Source organism: Phocoena sinus, chromosome 11 (assembly GCF_008692025.1).
Source record: "Phocoena sinus isolate mPhoSin1 chromosome 11, mPhoSin1.pri, whole genome shotgun sequence".
Classification (NCBI taxonomy): domain Eukaryota; kingdom Metazoa; phylum Chordata; class Mammalia; order Artiodactyla; family Phocoenidae; genus Phocoena; species Phocoena sinus.
In genome coordinates, this window is record NC_045773.1 from 38,090,766 (window position 1) to 38,109,524 (window position 18,759).

The 18,759-nt window shown below is 57.1% G+C and overlaps 3 protein-coding genes across 5 annotated transcripts; all 3 read left to right on the forward strand.

The window, feature by feature from the left end:
- Positions 1-422: 422 nt before the first annotated feature.
- Positions 423-5,084, forward strand: ZMYND10 (zinc finger MYND-type containing 10). Its single transcript, XM_032649194.1, has 12 exons — positions 423-894; positions 1,149-1,257; positions 2,418-2,534; positions 2,649-2,702; positions 2,820-2,957; positions 3,035-3,123; positions 3,213-3,313; positions 3,649-3,821; positions 4,068-4,193; positions 4,276-4,397; positions 4,518-4,643; positions 4,731-5,084. Exons 1-12 carry the CDS (start codon positions 803-805, stop codon positions 4,804-4,806), a joined length of 1,323 nt encoding a protein of 440 aa, XP_032505085.1. The 5' UTR covers positions 423-802; the 3' UTR covers positions 4,807-5,084.
- Positions 5,085-5,264: 180 nt separating this feature from the next.
- On the forward strand, positions 5,265-14,180 carry RASSF1 (Ras association domain family member 1). 3 transcript variants are annotated; one of them, XM_032649197.1, is made up of 8 exons: positions 7,676-8,373; positions 9,123-9,488; positions 9,712-9,941; positions 10,273-10,958; positions 11,723-11,827; positions 12,026-12,323; positions 12,447-12,562; positions 13,226-14,180. In XM_032649197.1, the coding sequence occupies exons 5-8, from the start codon at positions 11,819-11,821 to the stop codon at positions 13,370-13,372; spliced, it is 570 nt and encodes a 189-aa protein (XP_032505088.1). In that variant the 5' UTR covers positions 7,676-8,373; positions 9,123-9,488; positions 9,712-9,941; positions 10,273-10,958; positions 11,723-11,818; the 3' UTR covers positions 13,373-14,180. The 3 variants fall into 3 exon arrangements, with proteins under 3 accessions (XP_032505086.1, XP_032505088.1, XP_032505087.1); XM_032649195.1 differs by lacking the exons at positions 7,676-8,373; positions 9,123-9,488; positions 9,712-9,941; positions 10,273-10,958 and adding exons at positions 5,265-5,664; positions 7,563-7,669; XM_032649196.1 differs by lacking the exons at positions 9,123-9,488; positions 9,712-9,941; positions 10,273-10,958.
- Positions 14,181-15,015: 835 nt separating this feature from the next.
- TUSC2 (tumor suppressor 2, mitochondrial calcium regulator) lies at positions 15,016-17,904 on the forward strand. The gene is made up of 3 exons (XM_032650385.1): positions 15,016-15,287; positions 16,397-16,517; positions 16,688-17,904. The coding sequence occupies exons 1-3, from the start codon at positions 15,142-15,144 to the stop codon at positions 16,751-16,753; spliced, it is 333 nt and encodes a 110-aa protein (XP_032506276.1). The 5' UTR covers positions 15,016-15,141; the 3' UTR covers positions 16,754-17,904.
- Positions 17,905-18,759: the final 855 nt, after the last annotated feature.

The following is an 18,759-nucleotide window of genomic DNA, read 5'->3' on the forward strand; positions in this document are numbered from 1 at the left end:
TGTCTCATATACACCTTTAAAAGACTCCTGGTGGGAATTCTCTGGCAGTCCAATGGTTAGGACTTAGGGCTCTCACTGCCGAGGGCCGAGGTTCAATCCCTGGTCGGGGAGCTAATATCCTACATGCCACGCGGCATGGCCAAAAAAAAAAAAAAAAGACTCCTGGCTACTCAGGAAGGTCAAGGGTGGAAATGGGTCCAGTAAAAAGACCACAGTAGTTACCTCATGAGAGGTGATGGCAGCCTGGCCTAGGATGGAGAGAAGCTGTGAGCCCTGCGCAGTATTTCGGGTGTAGAGCCAACAAGGTGGAGCTCCGCGCGAGGAATACTGGAGCGAGGAGGCCACGGAGAGGAGCATCCGTGTGGGCGGAGAGGGAGCAGCTACAGGGAGAGCTGGTGGGGGGCGGGCCGACTTGACGTCCATCCGAGGAGGAAGCTAGAACGCAAGAGTTTGTAACTCAGGGAGACCCGTGAGCCGCAGCCAGTTGTGAGGGAGAAAGCTCCAGGAATCTAAGGAGGGTTGCTACCCGTAGCCTGGCAAGCAGGCAGACGCTGGCGTGACGGGACCCAGCGCGGGCCGCCAGCAGGGGCGGGACCCAGGCCGCAATGCGCAGGCGTTGAGCTAACCGTTTCCATGGCGGCGAGGACTCACGCTCCGCAACCGCTCTACAACCGTAGGGCCCCAGACTTCGGCCCCGCAGGAGACCGTGGTCCCCAACCGTGTCAGCATCCACATCTCAGCGCAGGCCGCTGCTCGCGGTCAGCCGAACCCCACCTTCCCGCTTCCTGTCCCTTGCGCCGACATGGGCGACCTGGAGTTGCTGCTGCCCGGGGAGGCTGACGTGCTAGTGCGGGGACTGCGCAGCTTCCAGCTGCGCGAGATGGGCTCCGGAGGGTGAGGCAGCTGGATCCGGGGTCAGGTGGAGTCATGGGGTCAGAGTCCTTGAGTGGAGGAGTGTGGGCCTGACATTGGGGGGAGGGGTTGCCCAGCGTGGAGGGGCCCCTCGGTGGGGAGGTAAAGCTCTCCGAGACAGGGTTATGTGGTCCTGAGCCACCTTGGACCCCGGTTAGGCTTCAGTAGGACCCAGCCCCCACACCCACTCCTACTGCACACATGTGCACCCACATGCACACACCCTGTCTGGGCAGGTGGAACCAGCAGCACGAGAACCTCGAGAAGCTGAACATGCAGGCTATCCTTGATGCCACGGCCAGCCAGGGCGAGCCCATCCAGGAGCTGCTGGTCACCCATGGGAAGGTAGGTTGGAGTCACAGGCAGGGTTCCTGTCTTCTCACCACCCCCCATCCCCACCAGTCTAGCCCTCAGGAACACCCTGGGTGCCTGCACTTCCCTCTGGCTGGCACCCCTGTCCTCCCCAAAGGAAAAGGAAAAGTGTGTTACATATTTGATTTTGCAGCCCTATGGGACAGGGCCCTGGCCTGCCAGGTGGGGTGTAGGATGTGAGTTGATTAGGGAGATAATCCTGGACCCTTGAACAGCCTAGGCTGTAGGGGGAGGGCCCAAGTTCTAAAGGCATTCCTGAATAGACTGTCGGGCTAGAGGGGGGCACCCACTAAAGTGGGGTGGGACTTTGGCATAGAAGAAGGCAACCTTCCCAACATGAGAGAGAGGGAGTTAGAAACCAGGGATTGGCTTAACTGGAATGTGAGCCAGGAGGTGGCACCAGTAGATGACCTGAAATATCGCTTGACAGAAAGATTCCTCTGCAAGGAAAAGGTGGAGCCCCCTACTGGAGTATGAGGTAGGAATAGGGCACTGTGAAGGGCCTTGAATAAGAGCAAGGCCAAGGGCTTCCCTGGTGGCGCAGTGGTTGAGCGTCCGCCTGCCGATGTAGGGAACACGGGTTCGTGCCCCGGTTCGGGAAGATTCCCACATGCCGCGGAGCGGCTAGGCCCGTGAGCCATGGCCGCTGAGCCTGTGCGTCCGGAGCCTGTGCGTCCGGAGCCTGTGCGTCCGGAGCCTGTGCGTCCGGAGCCTGTGCTCCGCAACGGGAGAGGCCACAACAGTGAGAGGCCTGCGTACCGCAAAAAAAAAAAAAAATGAGTGAAAGAACAGGAACGAGAGAGGGAATGAGCAGGAGGCTGGCCTGAGGGGTACACTTGAATGGGGGAGGACCTGACAAGGGCTCAGGTGCAGGGGGAGCATGGCAGCCTGGGGACAAGGTAAGGGCCAGTAATAGGAAGCCTGGGGAATGCCCCCACAGAGATGTCGGGTACAGCTGGAAATGAAGGTCTAAGGCCCAGGAGCGAGATCAGGAAGGAATTCATGGAGCAGAGGAGAGTCTGGAGCCCAGGGGAGTTTGAGGAGGGCTGGGCTGGGCTGAGCCAGAGTATGGGAGGGTTGCCAGCCTAAGTAGGCCCACCTCATCATCCCTGTCCTTCCCCTCCCCTTCAAAGATCCCGACGCTGGTGGTGGAGCTGATTGCAGTGGAGATGTGGAAGCAGAAGGTGTTCCCTGTGCTGTGCAGTCTGGAAGACTTCAAGCCCCCAAACACTTTTCCCATTTACATGGTGGTGAGCCATCGGTTCATACCCCTTCCCACCCATTCAAAGGGCCCTGGACTAGAGAGAGTAGCTGGTAGCCCCTATCCCTCTCTCAGCAGCCCTGTCCTCCTCTTTATCTGACAGTTACACCATGAGGCCTCCATCATCAACCTCCTGGAGACAGTATTCTTCCACAAGGTGAGGCACCAGCCCTGCCCATTGGCTAGCCTAGGCCGGGGTCTGGCAGCAAGGGGGGTTGTGTCTGTTTGGCAAGGGCATCAGAGGCAGAATGTTTCTCCTCCACCTGCCCCTCAGGAGGTGTGTGAGTCAGCAGAGGACACCATCTTGGACCTGGTGGACTACTGCCACCGCAAACTGACTCTGTTGGTCGCCCAGAGTGGCCATGGTGGCCCCCCTGAGGAGGAGGAGTCCCAGTATGGCACCCCCATGCAGGTGGGCTGAGGTTTCCAGGGGTTGGCAAGGGCTAGACCCAGGCTCCCCTAGCTTGAACACCACGTGCCCCACCCCAGGAGCTGCAGAAGCAGGCAGAGCTGATGGAATTTGAGATCGCACTGAAGGCCCTCTCAGTGCTGCGCTACATCACAGACTGTGTGGACAGGTGGGCTGTCCTGCTAAGCTGGGGCCTGCAGTGGAGGGCTGGTAGTCTGGGCCTGTAGCCTCAGCTCACCTCTCCATCCACGTCCCTAGCCTTTCCCTGAGCACCTTGAGCCGCATGCTCAGCACCCACAATCTGCCCTGTCTCCTGGTGGAACTGCTGGAGCACAGTCCCTGGAGCCGGCAGGAAGGCGGTAAGGTCCTCCTCCACCTGCCTAAGCCCCAGTTCACTGCTTCCAGGACATCCTCCAGGATTGATGGGGTGGGCAGCTTGCACACAGGCAGAAAACTTTGCCCCCTTGACCACAGAGAATACCAGGATGCCTCACCCAAAGTGGGCCTAGACCTGGACTCTGCAGCAGGCAGGGCCTGTGTGTCTACCACTGAGGACTCACCCTGCTCTGAAGTGAGCAGCGCCCCAGCATGGGCACATCCTGTGCCCAGACAGTGGTCAGTCCCTAGCCCGCACAGCTGGCTCACTCACAGAGCATGCAACGCCTGCACACGGTATGCTGGTTCCTCTCCCCAGGCAAGCTGCAGCAATTTGAGAGCGGCCGTTGGCAGACAGTGTCCCCCTCAGAGCAGCAAAAGCTGAGCAAGTTGGATGGACAGGTATGGATCGCCCTGTACAATCTGCTGCTAAGCCCTGACGCCCGGGCCCGCTACTGCCTCACAAGCTTTGCCAAAGGACAGCTACTCAAGGTAGGAAACTCCTCCCACACCAGTCACCACCGCCCCAGCACTGCCCCATGCCTCCCTTGATGTTTATTTTTGCCCACTCACCTCAGCCCCAGCCCTGTCTCCACACCTTGGGCCTCAGGTGACACAGCAGCTAGTAGGACATTGGTCCCACTGGCACCCTCAGCTCAGCCCAGCTCAGGCCCTCTTTGTTCCTCAAGCCTCTGACCAGCACCGCTTCACACTGGCCTCCCCTGGACACCCTTGCAGCTTCGGGCCTTCCTCACAGACACACTGCTTGACCAGCTGCCCAACCTGGCAGACCTGCAGGGTTTCCTGGCCCACCTGGCCTTGACCGAAGCCCAGCCCCCTAAGAAGGACCTGGTGTTGGAACAGGTGGGCACTAGGAAGTTAGTTGTTCAGGACCACTGCCCACTTTACCAGCTCCTCCCTGCCACTCTCCACTTCTCTTCCCCAGATCCCAGAAATCTGGGAGCGGCTAGAGCGAGAGAACAGAGGCAAGTGGCAGGCTATTGCCAAGCATCAGCTGCGGCATGTATTCAGCCCCTCGGAGCAGGAACTGAGGCTGCAGGCACGAAGGTGAGGCCTGCTGAGCTGGCAGAAAGGGTAGAAGGGAGGCAGAAGACATGGATGTGGGTAGGGCTGCTCTCGTCCACCCACCCACCAGGTCCAGCCAAGTCCTCCTGACTCTTTTCCCAGGTGGGCGGAGACCTACAGACTGGACGTGCTAGAGGCAGTGGCTCCAGAGCAGCCCCGCTGTGCCTACTGCAATGCAGAGGCCTCCAAGCGCTGCTCACGATGCCAGAATGAGTGGTATTGCAGCAGGTGAGGGTATCCTAGGACCTTGGACCCCTGAGTCCCACTGCCATACCTCTCATAGCACGGCATCCTCACTGGCCCATTTGCCTGCAGGGAGTGCCAAGTCAAGCACTGGGAGAAGCATAGAAAGGCTTGTGTCCCGGCAGCCCAGGGTGACAGAGCCAAGTGAAGGCTGCAGCTGCTGAGGGCTGAGCACCCATGCCATACAACCCCGTGCCCCTGAACCTCTGGATCTCAGTCCGGCCTCTGCAAGCGCCCCAGCCTCCCAGGTGGTGAGGATAGCAGACGGGAAGAGCTGCTGACCCATCTCCCCCAGCAAAGCACTCGCCACTTCCTGCTCCATCCGGCGGGTAGGCTTAGGGTGCAGCCTCAGCAAGCTGGGGCAGGAAGCCTGGGCCGGGGGCAAGGATCGGATGTGAGGACCCTCTTCCTCCAGTACAGTAAAGCTAGCTTCCAGAAACACGCCTGTTTCCGCGTGGCCCTTTGAGGTCGTCGTGGTTGTTAGGGGGAGGGGAATTGCTCGCTAGATGAAGGGAGGATAGGAAACGGAGGGCGGGGACTCCGCGAGAGCAGCCCCTCGCTGAGCCCGCCGCCCCACTCCGCCTGCGGGCCGACACAGCCCGGGCGCCCAGGTTTCCATTGCGCCTCTCTCCTCCGCTCTCCCGCCGCTCTGCCTGAATCCCGGGGGCGGCACCGCATCGGGGCCCGCCCCGCTGCCCCGCCCGCCCCGCGCTCGCTTGAGCCCAGAGCCGGCGGGACTCCCGGCCCGACAGGGCCATGTCCGCTGAGCCTGAGCTCATTGAGCTGCGGGACCTGGCACCCGCGCGGTGCGCCGCCCCGGGCCGCACCCGGCTCGAGCGTGCCAACGCACTGCGCATTGCGCCGGGCACAGCGCGCAACGCCGCAAGGCAGCTGGTCCCAGGCCGCGGCCACCGCTTCCAGCCCGCGGGGCCCACTACGCACACATGGTGCGACCTCTGTGGCGACTTCATCTGGGGCGTCGTGCGCAAGGGCCTGCAGTGCGCACGTGAGTAGCGGCCCTGTGCGCTGGCGGGAGACAAACGGGTGGCCAAGGGGCAGCACCGTCGCTGAGGGCCGTTGGGACGGAGGGGGTTGGCGGGTTCGGTTCCCACGGACGAGGTCCGTTACCTCTACCCCATAGCATAAGAGAGTGCGGGCCGATGGTTTATAACCTTGCCAAGCTCCACCTGTGTCTGGGACATAGGCAGAGGCTGTTGCCTGTGAATAACAAGGTGCTGCTTTCAATTTTAAAGGGTGCCTTGGCCCTTCTTGAGAAAGGCATTGTGCCTACCAGTCTCTGAGTTCATATTCCCACACCCGCCCCTTCCCAAAGATTCACTCGCCAAGTCCTGCTGCAGAATCCTTGCCGTGAAGGGAATTTACTCACCTATGGGAGAAGGCCTGGAAAAAGTCAGAACCTTGGGTGGGCCCCCTGCAAGCAGGAGTTTTGAGTATTTAGCAGATACCTATTGCAAGTTCAGTCAACCAGGTGCTAAAACATGAAACACAGCCACACACTAGCTGGTGCTTCTGCCCTCCCAGGAATCACCAGCAAGCAGAGGTTGCTCTCCCACTGGCTATATACCAGCTAGAATCACTTGGAATGCTTTTACAGCCCTCCAATGCTTGGACCCTACCACGGACCTGCTGATTCAATCACTGGGAGTGTACCAGCAATTTTTAAAAACAGATCCTTCTAATGTGCAGCCTGGGTTGAGAATCACTGCTCTGGCCCATTTAGGAACTTAGGGAAGGTGTCCCAAGCCTGTGTGTGCCTGGAGACCCTCTCATCTAGTACAGGAGTTTGTCCTTTATTCAGCTGGGAGGAGCACGGGAGTTGTGACAGAACACAAAGCATGAACAAGGGCTCGGATACAGCAGTGTTCCCAAGGAGAAATAAAGTGGCCATGGAAATGAAAAACAGGACAATTTGGGTGTGTGTCAGAGGCAGAAACAAGAGCGGAATCAAGGATGAGTTGGGGTGGTTTTGTTTTGTTTTGCCTCAACTGGGAGAATGGTAGCGACTTTTGGTGAGCTGAGGAACACTGGCAAGGGTAAGGATGAGGAAAAGTGAAGAATTAAAAGGGGTAGGAAAGTGAGTTAAATTCTGGGCATGTTGGGTTGAAATGTTTAGTAGACACCCAAATGAAGATAGTGACACATAGGATTTGATCTCAGTGGGGAGGTCAGTGATGGAAGCCTTGGATCTGGGGTAGGTCAGCGTACACAGAGAAGGGAAGCGATCAGAACTGAGCCTCGGACACACCACCATTAGATCTAGAAGTTGAAACAGAACTAAAGGAGCTGAGCAGGAGCTGCAGGGGGGTGGGAGGAAAACCGGGGTAATGGGGGCCCCCGGGAGCTAGCATCAGACGATGCTGAGGAGGTGAAGACGGAGACGGGACCGCCGGATTCGGCGGTACGCAGGAGTTTCCTGGAGGGAGGGGCAAGCCTGACCGGAATGGGTAGAGGGTGAAGGCGAGGAATTAAGAGTGTTTGTAGACCAGTGTTGGTAAGTTTTTGGTGTGAGGGGAGTAGAAACAAATGACAACTAGAGGGGGGCCACTGGGTTAAAAGTTTTTAATTTTTTCCCTTCAAGTAAATGGGCGGAGGGAGGGACGCTGATAATGAGGAAGGGGGAAGTTCTGCCCTAGGCTCTAGAAATGCAACTGTTGAGCAGGCCTGGATCCCTAACCGCCTGAGGCCTTCCCGCCAGTTTCAAGACGCCGGGGGACCAACTCTAAGATCTGCGTAGCAGTGGGCGGTAACGGGGCCTGAAAAAAGGCCGATCATGCAGAACACCGCGAGCAACGGCCTTCACCCCGAGGCTTCGCTTCTGCCCTCGGGACGCTTCTCCGAGCTGGTGCTGGGGTTCCTCTGCCTCACGGCCAGCCCTCTCTGCAGATTGCAAGTTCACCTGCCACTACCGTTGCCGCGCGCTCGTCTGCCTAGACTGCTGCGGACCCCGAGACCTGGGCTGGGAACCGGCGCTGGAGCGGGACACGAATGTGGTGAGCGCGGGACCGGGGAGCTTACAGGCAAGGCAGGTATGCGCTGACGAGCGGGCCACACTGCCGGCGTTCCCTAGGGCCGCCTGGCGCTACGCGCAATGAACGTTCTGATAGCCGACTTCCCGGCGGCAGAGAGTAGCTAATTCTGCGCGCGGGCTCGAAGGGGTGCCGGTGGTGCTGACTCGGCCCTTACCGCCCGGAGCCACCGAGGCTCCGAGCAAGCACAATTTCCGCACCTTCCCACAGCCGCATCCGGTCTTGAGGCCACGCTGGTGCACATGCGCACAAGTTCCAACTAGTTTCCTGTGGGAGGTGGGGCCTGCGAGGCGGAGCTGAGCTGAGCTGCCAGAGCGATGAGATCATTCCTGGAGGCGAGGCGCGTGTGGCCCCGCCCTTCGACATTCGTCCTCCAACGAGATGAGAGCTAGATCCGCGCTGTCTACGTTTCAGTGTTAACGGTTGCGGCGCGGACACTGGTTCCGGCGCACGCGCACACGCGCCTGGGGCGGTGGTGGGAGGCTACGGGCGCACTGGAACCGGCGGGCGCGGCGATGGGCGAGGCGGACGCGGGGACTCCCTCTTTCGAGATGACCTGGAGTAGCACGACAAGCAGTGGTTACTGCAGCCAGGAGGACTCGGACTCAGAGCTCGAGCAGTACTTCACAGCGCGTACCTCACTGGCGCGCAGGCCGCGCCGGGATCAGGTGGGGGCCGCGGGTTGCGGGAAGCGGGCTGGGGGCGGTCGCTGGGACCCCGCTCCTCCCCAGTAAGTTGCCTGGTCGAGAGCTTGTGGGCAGCCCTTGGGTCGAGTTGCCTGCCGTGAGCGTGGACCAGCCCTCGGAACCGTGTGTTGGGCTTTCAGCGCGTCGGTACTGAGAGCTGAGACCTTGCTGTTTCTGTCACAGACCGGTTGAACCAGGGGAAGCAGCTAAGTGGCATGGGGTAGACCAGGGACAGGCATTATCCACCGATTACTAAGGCTGACTGCGCAGTCTAGACTAACACCTCTATTTCCGCGTGCGGGCGCTCCCACCCCCTCTCTGGGGGACCAGGAGGAAGTGGAGGGGGAGGAGTCCTCGCCGGGAATTGAGAAGGGTGTTTAAGAGAGAGGCAAGGGAAGGTCCAGGTCCCTCCGTTTGCACTCCTGGATGGAGGCAGCTTGGTCCCCATCTCTTGCCGGTCCTGGCCTGTCACCAGCTACTGGACTGTGGAAGATTCTGAGCCTCCCCTCCTCTAAAGTGGACCAGGAGTGCTCGCTTGGGCAGCATATATAGTAAAGTTAGAGCGGACCTGGAGAAAGGGGATCTGGGAATGGATGGGAAGGAAGCCTTGTTCTGGACTGTAAGCATCCAGGAGCACTTTATCCACAAGAGGTGGGGAAGGCTAGATTGTAAAATGCCCTGAGAGGGGTCAAGAGAGATAGGGGTTACTAATCCAGGACTATAAATTGCAGTGCTGGAGCAGCTGTGCCTCTCGGAGTCTCCCAGGTGTCCCCATCATCAGAGACCTCTGTGATGTGTGCCATGAGTGTGGCCGCCAGGCTCAGATCACTGTTTCGGAGATGGTACACCTCAGAAGAGCACCCTGGCCAGGGCATCGGGAAAGAGAGATGGGGACCATGAAGTAAAGTTCAGTATACCTGGCAGCAGTGGGGCAGAATTCCTTACATGAGTCAAGAAAAGGGAGTTGTGGATAACTCTTTAGGGGAAAATTCTATACCTGGAAAGCTGAGCCCAGAGTTTGGGTGCAAGGTTTGAGTGTGGATCCCTGGGACTGTCCGTGTGTCACTCAGGCCTGAGCCATCTTCCATTGTGGAAAGGTGAGAAAACCACAAGACACTAACCAATTGAAAAGGAGGCTGGGGAGTCCCAAGTTGTATGTAAAATAAAACCATCAGTCACTATGGACAGTGGCAGAGTAGAAGGTGGGTGGCTATAGTGTCGCAGAAGGGAAATTCCATGGTATCCCTCTGGGACAGCTGTTGGAATCCTCCTCCAGCAGTCAGCTTCGGAAAATGGAAAAAGATACTCTTCCTCCTCTAGAATCCTGGGAGGACAGTGCAGTACCTCCAGTCCAAGTCCCTTGTTTTATGAATAAAGATACTGAGAGAGGTTCACCTGGAGAAGGGAAGGAGCTGGAACTGAGGTCACTGCATCCCAGCTCAGGGCTCCTGGATAACCCAGGAAGGGAAGAGGAAGGACCCAGGCTAGAGCTCAGAGCCATCACAAGGAAGGGGAATGAGTTAGTGCCATCTCTTTGATCACCCTGTTCTGTAAGTAGAATTCTCTTCCTTTTTGCCCTGGCACTAGTCTGCTCAGCTTTCCTCCTGCCCCTAGCACCCCTTCCATCCTGACACTCCTTCCCACTGGGGTACTTCTTCCTGTCTCAGGCCCTCTCCTTGGGCCTGAACAAACACATCCACCCTTTATTCCCAACCTCCAGCCCTTATTCTACCTCCCAGATCCCTTGTTTTCCAGGGTCCAGACCATTTGTTCTTACTAGTCCTACAGGGTTTCCCACTGTCTCCAACAAGGTTTCTGCTAGAGTTTTTTTGTTTTCTTTTGTTTTCAATATTTATTTGTTTATTTATTTGGTTGCTCCAGGTCTTAGTTGTGGCACGCAGGATCTCCGTTGCAGCATGCGGGATCTTTTAGTTGCGGCATGCAGGATCTAGTTCCCTGACCGGTGATGGAACTTGAGCCCCCTGCATTGGGAGCGTGGGGTCTTAACCACTGGACCACCAGGGAAGTCCCTAGAGTTTTCACTTCTCAATGCTCTTTTCCATCTAGGAGACTTTTGGAAACTTGGGGAAGCAAATAGGGTGCAGTTCCCACCCCTCCCCCAGTCTCAGTCCTCAGTGCCATGTACTTGCTGGCCACTGAACAGCAGCAGGTTCTAGGTAAAGAGCATACTGCTAAAAGGCTGTGGACTCTACCCTACCCTACCCCCTCACCTGTCCTTCCTGTTGTCCCCTTGAGATGGTTTAAGCTTAGGGGGCTCCAAGGCAGTAGTCAGGAAGAAGCCTGGCTGTCCTGGGCTCAGAGCTGAGCACAAGGTTAAGCTTATTCTGCAGGAGACCCTCTGATGGGAACTCCCCTGGGACAAGGCATTGGTCAGTGATGATCTCAGCTGTGTCTGTGACACTCTCATTCCTACTAGGGCCTATCTGACGTCAACAGGAGGTAAGGGTGATGCAATGGGACCAAGGGAGTTTGGCAGAAGCCCTGGCCCATACTCCACCCTTCAGACAAGAATCCAGTCCCTGGAGGAACAGAGGAAGAGCTGAGTGGTAAAGCTAACACCTTTGGGCTAAACCTCTAGACAGCAGAGAGGAGGTACATAAGCCTCCCTGTTTGGAAGTTGTGGGACAGGCTTTACCAGGAGGCTGCCCATGCCAACCTCTGGCAGATAGGAGCCTGGCCTGAAGCTGCCTTTTGTGCAGATTGGGTCAAGATCAAATGGCATGTCATAGTGGATTCCTCACTATGTCTGAGACATGAAGGGCTGGCCCAAGTCCCTCACGAAGGAGGTTAAGGTTGTAGATGTTGCCCTTTTCCTCCTGCCCACTGGTGGCTGAGCTCCTGGTGTGTACCATTCCCCATACCTCTCACCCTGCAGTGGGCCATGGCCAGGGCAGAGTGGCAAAGTGGACTGTCTTCTCCAGGGTACACCCTGACCCCATCCAACTAGGGTGCTGGGATCAAGCTGTTCCTTTTCAGAGTCCCCGATCTTTTCCTGGCTCCTAGCCTTGTGTTTTTCGTTGCCTTGGTTTTAAGGTATTCTTAGGGCCTCACCCAGTGCTGAGGAGGCTCCAGGCAGGTGGCAGAGAAGCCAAATGATTCTGCCTTGGCTGTCTCCATCCATAGCATGCAGAACCAAGGGCAGTGATGGGTTCTTCTCATCAGGCCTCAAACTTTGTTGTCAGTTTCCAAAGGCTTCCCACAGGCCATTTTTCAGAGTGGTCCACCCAGGGCTTACCTCCTTGCCCGTGACATGCATTGCAGAGGAATGGGTTTCATAAGGATCCTATGTCCATGCTTGCCCATCTTTCAGGATGAGCCCGTGGAGTGGGAGACACCTGACCTTTCTCAGGCTGAGATTGAGCAGAAGATCAAGGAGTACAATGGCCAGATCAACAGCAACTTGTTCATGAGCCTGGTGAGTTGACAGCCTGTTTTGGAGAGAGACAGGAACCCAACTGTGTGCCTGATGCCCAAAGGGTCACAGCTGAGGTATTCTTGGGTAGACCCTAGCAGTGATTTATTCACACCCAGCCTAGCCCCAAGTGGACTGGTAGTGCCCAAATCTGTTCCATCTCATCTGGCATCTAGTCATGGTTTGGTTTCTCCTCTTTAGAACAAGGATGGCTCCTACACAGGCTTCATCAAGGTTCAACTGAAGCTGGTGCGCCCTGTCTCAGTTCCCGCCAGCAAGAAGCCACCCTCCTTGCAGGATGCCCGGCGGGGCCCAGGGCGGGGTACAGCTGTGAAACGCCGCACCTCCTTCTACCTGCCCAAGGATGCTGTCAAGCACCTGCATGTCTTGTCACGCACACGGGCACGCGAGGTCATCGAGGCCCTGCTGCGCAAGTTCTTGGTGGTGGATGACCCCCGCAAGTTTGCACTTTTTGAGCGGGCTGAGCGCCATGGCCAAGGTGGGCTTCCCACCCCACCCCACCATGTGTGAGGGTATATATGCATGTGCCTGTGCACGTAGGAGCTGAGGGGGCTGGGCCTGCCTCTAATCAAACACTCCCTTCCCCCTGCCTGGCTCTCAGTGTACCTCCGGAAGCTGTCAGATGATGAGCAGCCCCTACGGCTACGGCTCCTTGCAGGGCCCAGTGAGAAGGCCCTAAGCTTTGTCCTGAAGGAGAATGACTCTGGGGAGGTGAACGTGAGTAACAGCCCTCCTTAGTTTCTTGGTTGTGACTGGGCAGGACTGGGGGGTTGCAGGCTTGAAAGAGGAATAGGGCTGCAGACAAACCCTGCAAAGCCTCTCCAGGAGTACATGAGCCTTATAGCTAAAGTGAAGGCTTCCAGGAAACTCATGCCAAGGTCTAGGGCTTGTCCCAAGAAGCCAGGAAGAACTGTCTTGGCGCACTGCTCTTTCCTATTGTGGAAAGTCCTCAGGAGATGCAGGAGTCCATCTGATGGCATTCTGATCTCAGGCCAGGTCAAAGCCACACAGATGGGCACGGGACAACATGCAGGCACCCACTTCAGGCATTAGAACCTTTTACCTGGAAGCTGTACAGCTCCAAGGTAGTGCATCTGCAGAGTGAGATCAAACTCAGAGAGAGTGGGCATGACCTGTTCAAAAGTAACTAGGGAATGTTTGGTTTGGTTGCCTGTCCACGAGGTGACTGCCCTACTTTGTGGGGCCCATCTTCTATATGGATTGTTGTTGGGAATCCTAACACAGACCATTCAGGCAAGAACCTGACATTAGAAAGCCCCATCCTAGTTGTGTGATCGTGATGCACTGGTGTTCTTTGGGGAGAGCCTGCTGGTTTGGCAGTGGCCTGCTGTAGCCTGTGTCTCCCTTCTCCCCCTACAGTGGGATGCTTTCAGCATGCCTGAGCTACACAACTTCCTACGCATCCTGCAGCGGGAGGAAGAGGAACATCTCCGCCAGATCCTGCAGAAGTACTCGTATTGCCGCCAGAAGATCCAGGAAGCCCTGCATGCCTGCCCCCTGGGGTGACCTCTCGTACCCCTGGGTGGAAGGAGGAGAGTAGGCAGCGCCAAGGGCGTGCCGTGTGAGTGTGCAAAGGGCCACGTGGCCCGAGGAATGAGTGTGCATGGAGGCCCTCTCTTGCTGGGGGAATGAGCCCAGAGAACAGCGAAGGAGTTGGCCCCCTGTGTCCACCAGTGGGTGTAGCAGAGCATGGCTCTACATCCTTCTGCCCTTTGTGTACTGGGTCATGGTGGGCCAGGGTTGCCCTGGGAAGCTGCTCCAGGCTTGCAGCAGGGGTAGAGGAGACAGAAGTCTCCTTAATTTGTGTCTCAGATATGAGAATCTTGGAGACCCTACGAACAGAATAGGGTCATGTTTGCAGGGATGAGGGCCCTCACCTATGGTGAAAGGTTGTGTGTTTCGGGTCTTGGATGGGGTCTCAGGACAGTCCTGTCAGAACCGAGGGTGGGTATTTAAGGTAAGACAGGCATCAAGAAAGAGTCTAGGGTTCCCTCTACAGCACCCTCTGACTCCTCACACACCCTGGGGTCAGGGAGTGCTGGCTCATGGTGCAACAACAGTGCCTCTGCCTCCTCCAAGGAGGATGTCCCTGTGCCAGGGTCTGTGTGAGTGTGGGCACTGTCCCAGGTCTGTGCCTTGTTTGCCAGTCAAAGCCAGGGTCTTTCCCTTGGGTATTTTTGATGATGTGTGCGAATGTATGTAATATTTTGTGGCCTCAGTTGAATGCCTCCTGTGGGGGAAGGGGTGGGGGTGACAGTCATCAGGGCCTGGGGTCTGAGAGAATTGGCTAAATAAAGATTTAAGAATTCTCCTGCTTTTGGATTCTTTATTATGGGCCCTCATCTGCAGTTGCCCCTCATGCCAGTGGCTGCCGAGGTTGATGGACAGGCTCAGAGCACCTTTTCAAGTGGGACTATGGGACAAATTTGTGAAGGATGTGGTGTATGGATATATACTGAGTCATCACTCAAACCCCGGGGCTCAGGTCGTGGTGGGGGAAAGAACATCGGCTGCAGCCAGAGCTTAGGGAAACCACACACTCCAAGCTGTGGAAGGCGCTTCACCAAATATTGAGATAACTACTGTGGATCAGACACTGCTCATGGCACCGAAGGTACAGATATGTTAACTCTTGCCTTCATGAAGCATGGCTTCTGGTGGATCTGGAAAGAATTCTGAATTTGAAGTTCTTCAGCCCTGAATGTAGATATACAGCTACATTAAGCCAATTCCTTAATTTTCCTTAGGTTCAGTTTCTTTGCCACGTGCCACAGTGGGGATCGTAAAAACGGTGTGGGGATAGAATGAGGGCAGACGGGCACTGCCCAAACTGGCCTAGGGTCAGGCCCTAAAGTGCTGCTTTGGTTGGGCAGGCTCGCTGAGCCTGACCTCTGGGGGTCGGGGACTTCGGAGCCGCAGTACAAGCTGAAGAAACCAGGTGGAGGACACAGGAACCGCTTTCCAGACTGAGCTGCCCCAGCTGGAGAGGGCGTGGCCTGCTGGGACCTGGCGTCTCGCAGTGCATGCTGGGATACCTAGCATCTGAGGGCAGCTATTAGCCCAGCCCCGCGGACCGACGAGAGAAGCAGCCAATCAGAGGCAGGAGCATACGCAGTGTTCGGAAGCGGAAGTGAGGTTTCCGTGGAGACAGCGGAGCCTGCGGAAGGCGGCGGCGGCGGCACCTGCGAGCGGAGCCCTAGGCGGGGCATGGCGGCGCGGACGGTCCTGTGAGAGCGAAGCTGCCGCGGGGCCCGCCATGCGCCGGCGGCCCTGACATGGGCGCCAGCGGCTCCAAAGCTCGGGGCCTGTGGCCCTTCGCCTCGGCGGCGGGGGGCGGCGGCCCGGAGGCGGCTGTCGCTGAGCAAGCTTTGGTGCGACCGCGAGGCCGAGTCGTGCCCCCCTTCGTATTCACGCGCCGCGGGTAAGGGCGTGGGGTTCCGCCCCCGGGAGGACAGACGGGCGGCTGGGTGCCCCGCGTCATGGGGCGCTCCCGCCGCTGTACCCCCTACACCCGAGTCAGGACGGTTCCCATATTTCAGGCTCCCAGAGGAACAAGGGGTGGGGAAAGCCGAGCAGTCGGTTCCTGGCGGCCTGGCTGCTCTGAAGGTCTCCCGAGGAGAAGAGTGGGCCTGAGGCTTGTCCCTGGGCAGGCCCTCCTCACGGTGAAGCTAAGATAGGGCCTCCCTGAGACTTCAGAACCTCTTCCTTTCATCCCATCCATCCTAGCCTGCAAGCTGAAGGCTCCTATCCTCCCTCACCTCCAGTTCTCTCTCGGGGAGAATGACCCTCTGTTTTGTCTGTTTCCGTTCCCCACAGTGGTGGGGTTGGACCTCTCTGGGTAGTGGCCGGGAAAGCAGGACTGGTCCCCAGCGTTGGGGATGGGGCCTGGGGAAAAAGACCCTCACCCAGGTATGTTTCCCAGATCTGGAGCACTGACCTCCCCCCTCCCCTAAGCGGCCCAGACAGGAGTACTAGATTGGCCTGGCTGTGATGGACCCTGGGGAGTGACACTCAGGTGATGCTGGAGATTTGGCTGTAGATACTAGGGGGACCCCAACAGTGGCAGTTTGGCTGCATCAGCCACCTGGATGGGGGAGGATGCAGGCTTTTTCTCTTTAGGCTCCCTCCTAGCTCAGGCATCTGCTATCTCAGGCTTTGGCCCTGGGCCAGCAGTGTCTTCTGGAGTGAGACCAACATGCCCAGGCCACCATCCTGCCCACTCTAGAAGCCCTGGGTGAAGGCAAGGGCCTGATGGAACGGCTACTCTTGCTGAACAAACCAGTGATTTTTTGGTATGGCCTCTCTTCTCATAATCTGACAGAGTAGCACTGGCCACCACCCCACTCCCCACTTCCTTCTAGTATACCCCAGATACTAAGCAAGGGATTCTCCAGGCATACTAACCTCCCTTCCTCCCACCAAGGTTGTTCCTCCCCATTTGGGGGAGGGCATACTTACCTGTGATCTGTGGCATTTGCCATGACTAGGTTGGGGCTCCAGCCCAGCCTGTTCCCCTCTCCCTCTGCACAGCTCCATGTTCTATGACGAGGATGGGGATCTGGCTCACGAGTTCTATGAGGAGACAATCGTCACCAAGAACGGGCAGAAGCGGGCCAAGCTGAGGCGGGTACATAAGAACCTGATTCCTCAGGTGAGGGGCTGGGCAGTGGTCATAGAGCCTATGTTGATTGTGTGGAGGTAGACCCAGATGGCGTCTGCTCTTGTGGTGGGGGCTCTTGGGGGAGGAGCTGGGAGGAACAGGAAGGCTTCCTGGAGTAGGGGCCCTGAGCTGGCCCTCACTAGCCTCTGTTTCCATGGCAGGGCATCGTGAAGCTGGATCCCCCCCGCATCCACGTGGATTTCCCTGTGATCCTCTATGAGGTGTGAGCCTGGGGGGTGGCAGGCATAAACACCCCCTGCCCCAGCAAGAAACCCCCAGGCTCAAGGTGTGGCTTCCACTGAGGAACCTAGGCTGGGGCCACAACCGTGAATAAACTCCACTGGCCCGGAACCTTCAACTGTGAGCAGGGCAGTCCTACAATGCTGGTTGGGTGTTGGTTTGTATGTGGACAAGAGGTGGCTGGTGGCTGGCAAGGGCTGATGGCGGAGTTACCAGTCCACCTTTCCCAGCAATCCCTACAAGGAGCATGGCAGGGCATATGCTGTTCAGGAATGCCTGGTTCCTGTGCCCTTGCCTGGCCTGCATTCTTCCAAGCTTGCCTAGGGCCCAGCCCTGCTGGAGGCTACAGCACTTTACAAGTAAGGTCTGCCTTTTTCCAGCCCCAGGGCTGTGGGAGCTGTACACAAGTGGAACTTCCTTTCCCTCACTTCCTTTACCCTCTCGTTGGAGCATTTCAGCCGTTTGCTACCTCGATTCCTCCTGTGTTGGACAGAAGCTGGGGGCAGAACAAGCCTGATTCTTCCTGCCTACCTGCCCATCTGTTCCCACCCCCAGATGGATGGACAGTTTGCTGGCTGTTAATAGGTGTGGGAGGTTTCTCCCTCTACCCCGGGCTGGGCTGATCCCTCCCCACTGCAACTAGTTGCTGACCCCTACCCCAACTGAGAGGGCATAGGATGGGGATCAGGAAGGGCTCTGGATGCCTGTGCTTATGGGGTGTTGTCACATCCCACCTACTGTGTCTAATCCCCCTTGCCCTTACACATCCACCACCCTGTGATAAGGGACAGCACCCTAGGGCTGGTGCCAGTAGCTCTGAGGAGCCCACCACCCATTCCCCTACAGTATACCCATCCCTTCAGGATCAGTAAGAGAAAAGTACTGGAGCCCTGGGTAGGGACAGAAAGGAGAGAACAATCATAAAGGAATACTTAAAATGTGAAAGCTTGTAAATAGTCTAGTCCACGATGTTGGGGCAGAGTCTGATTTCTACATAAAAATGACTTTTTTTTTTTTTAATTCCTTACTGTGCAAACTCTGTTCTTTAAGCGTGTGAGAAATGGCTTGGGGAGGGTAGCCCTCAATCTAGGAAGGCTGTTGTGTTATTTGTTCAATAAAATTATTTGTAGACCCTGCATACAAGAATGACATCTCTGAGGCTTGATACCCAGTATCTAGACCACCACCTGGGCATAGTAGGTGGGCCTGGGTGGGGGACTCTTGTTGCCCACATCTCCAGCGAGGCCCAGAGTGAGCATGAGCCTAGCCTGCGGCCATTCCAGCTACAATCAGCAGGTGGCAGTGTATTCACACAGACCTCATTGCAGACCCCCTCAGGATGGAGAGCCATTCGTACTTGTGTATTGTGTTCAATAAGCGGGGACCCCTGGAATTGGAAGGCCCTGGAGTACCTCACTAGGGATTGGCCCCATCTGCCTGACCTGAGGTGAGAGTGTGACCACACATAGGTCTGGAACAGTTGTCCTGCCCCCAGCTGTGCCAGCTGATGCCACGTGAGGTCACAGCCTGAGCCCCATGGACCTCCAAGGCCCAGCCTTAGGTGGACAGCAGCCAAGTGGGTACCACTGCCCTTGACCTACTGCAAGGCTCTGCAGCCCAAACCTACTTGCACTACCAGGAGAGTAGGCTTGGGGCTTCTGTTCTAGCAGGTAAAGCTCAGCTACCCAATACTTCCTCTGGTCCTTTCTGCCCTGTCTTCTCACCTGCAGTCTGCTCCCTGTGGACATTTGGCCTACACTTCTCAGGTCCTGCTATGAGGCTGGTTCTCTACTAGGCCTAGCCCTTGGCCATCAGCCCATCTCCCAGCAAGGGAGGAGGGAGTTCAAGGACACAGGCTGCTGGGTCTGGGAAGTTGGCCTACCTGTCTTTTGGAGGTTTAAACTTGTCAAGTGTGAAGCAGGATCACCCTCTGCAGCCTAGACTTGCAGTTTTTTTTGGGCACCTTCCCGTTTCCCCAATAAGATGCCAGGCA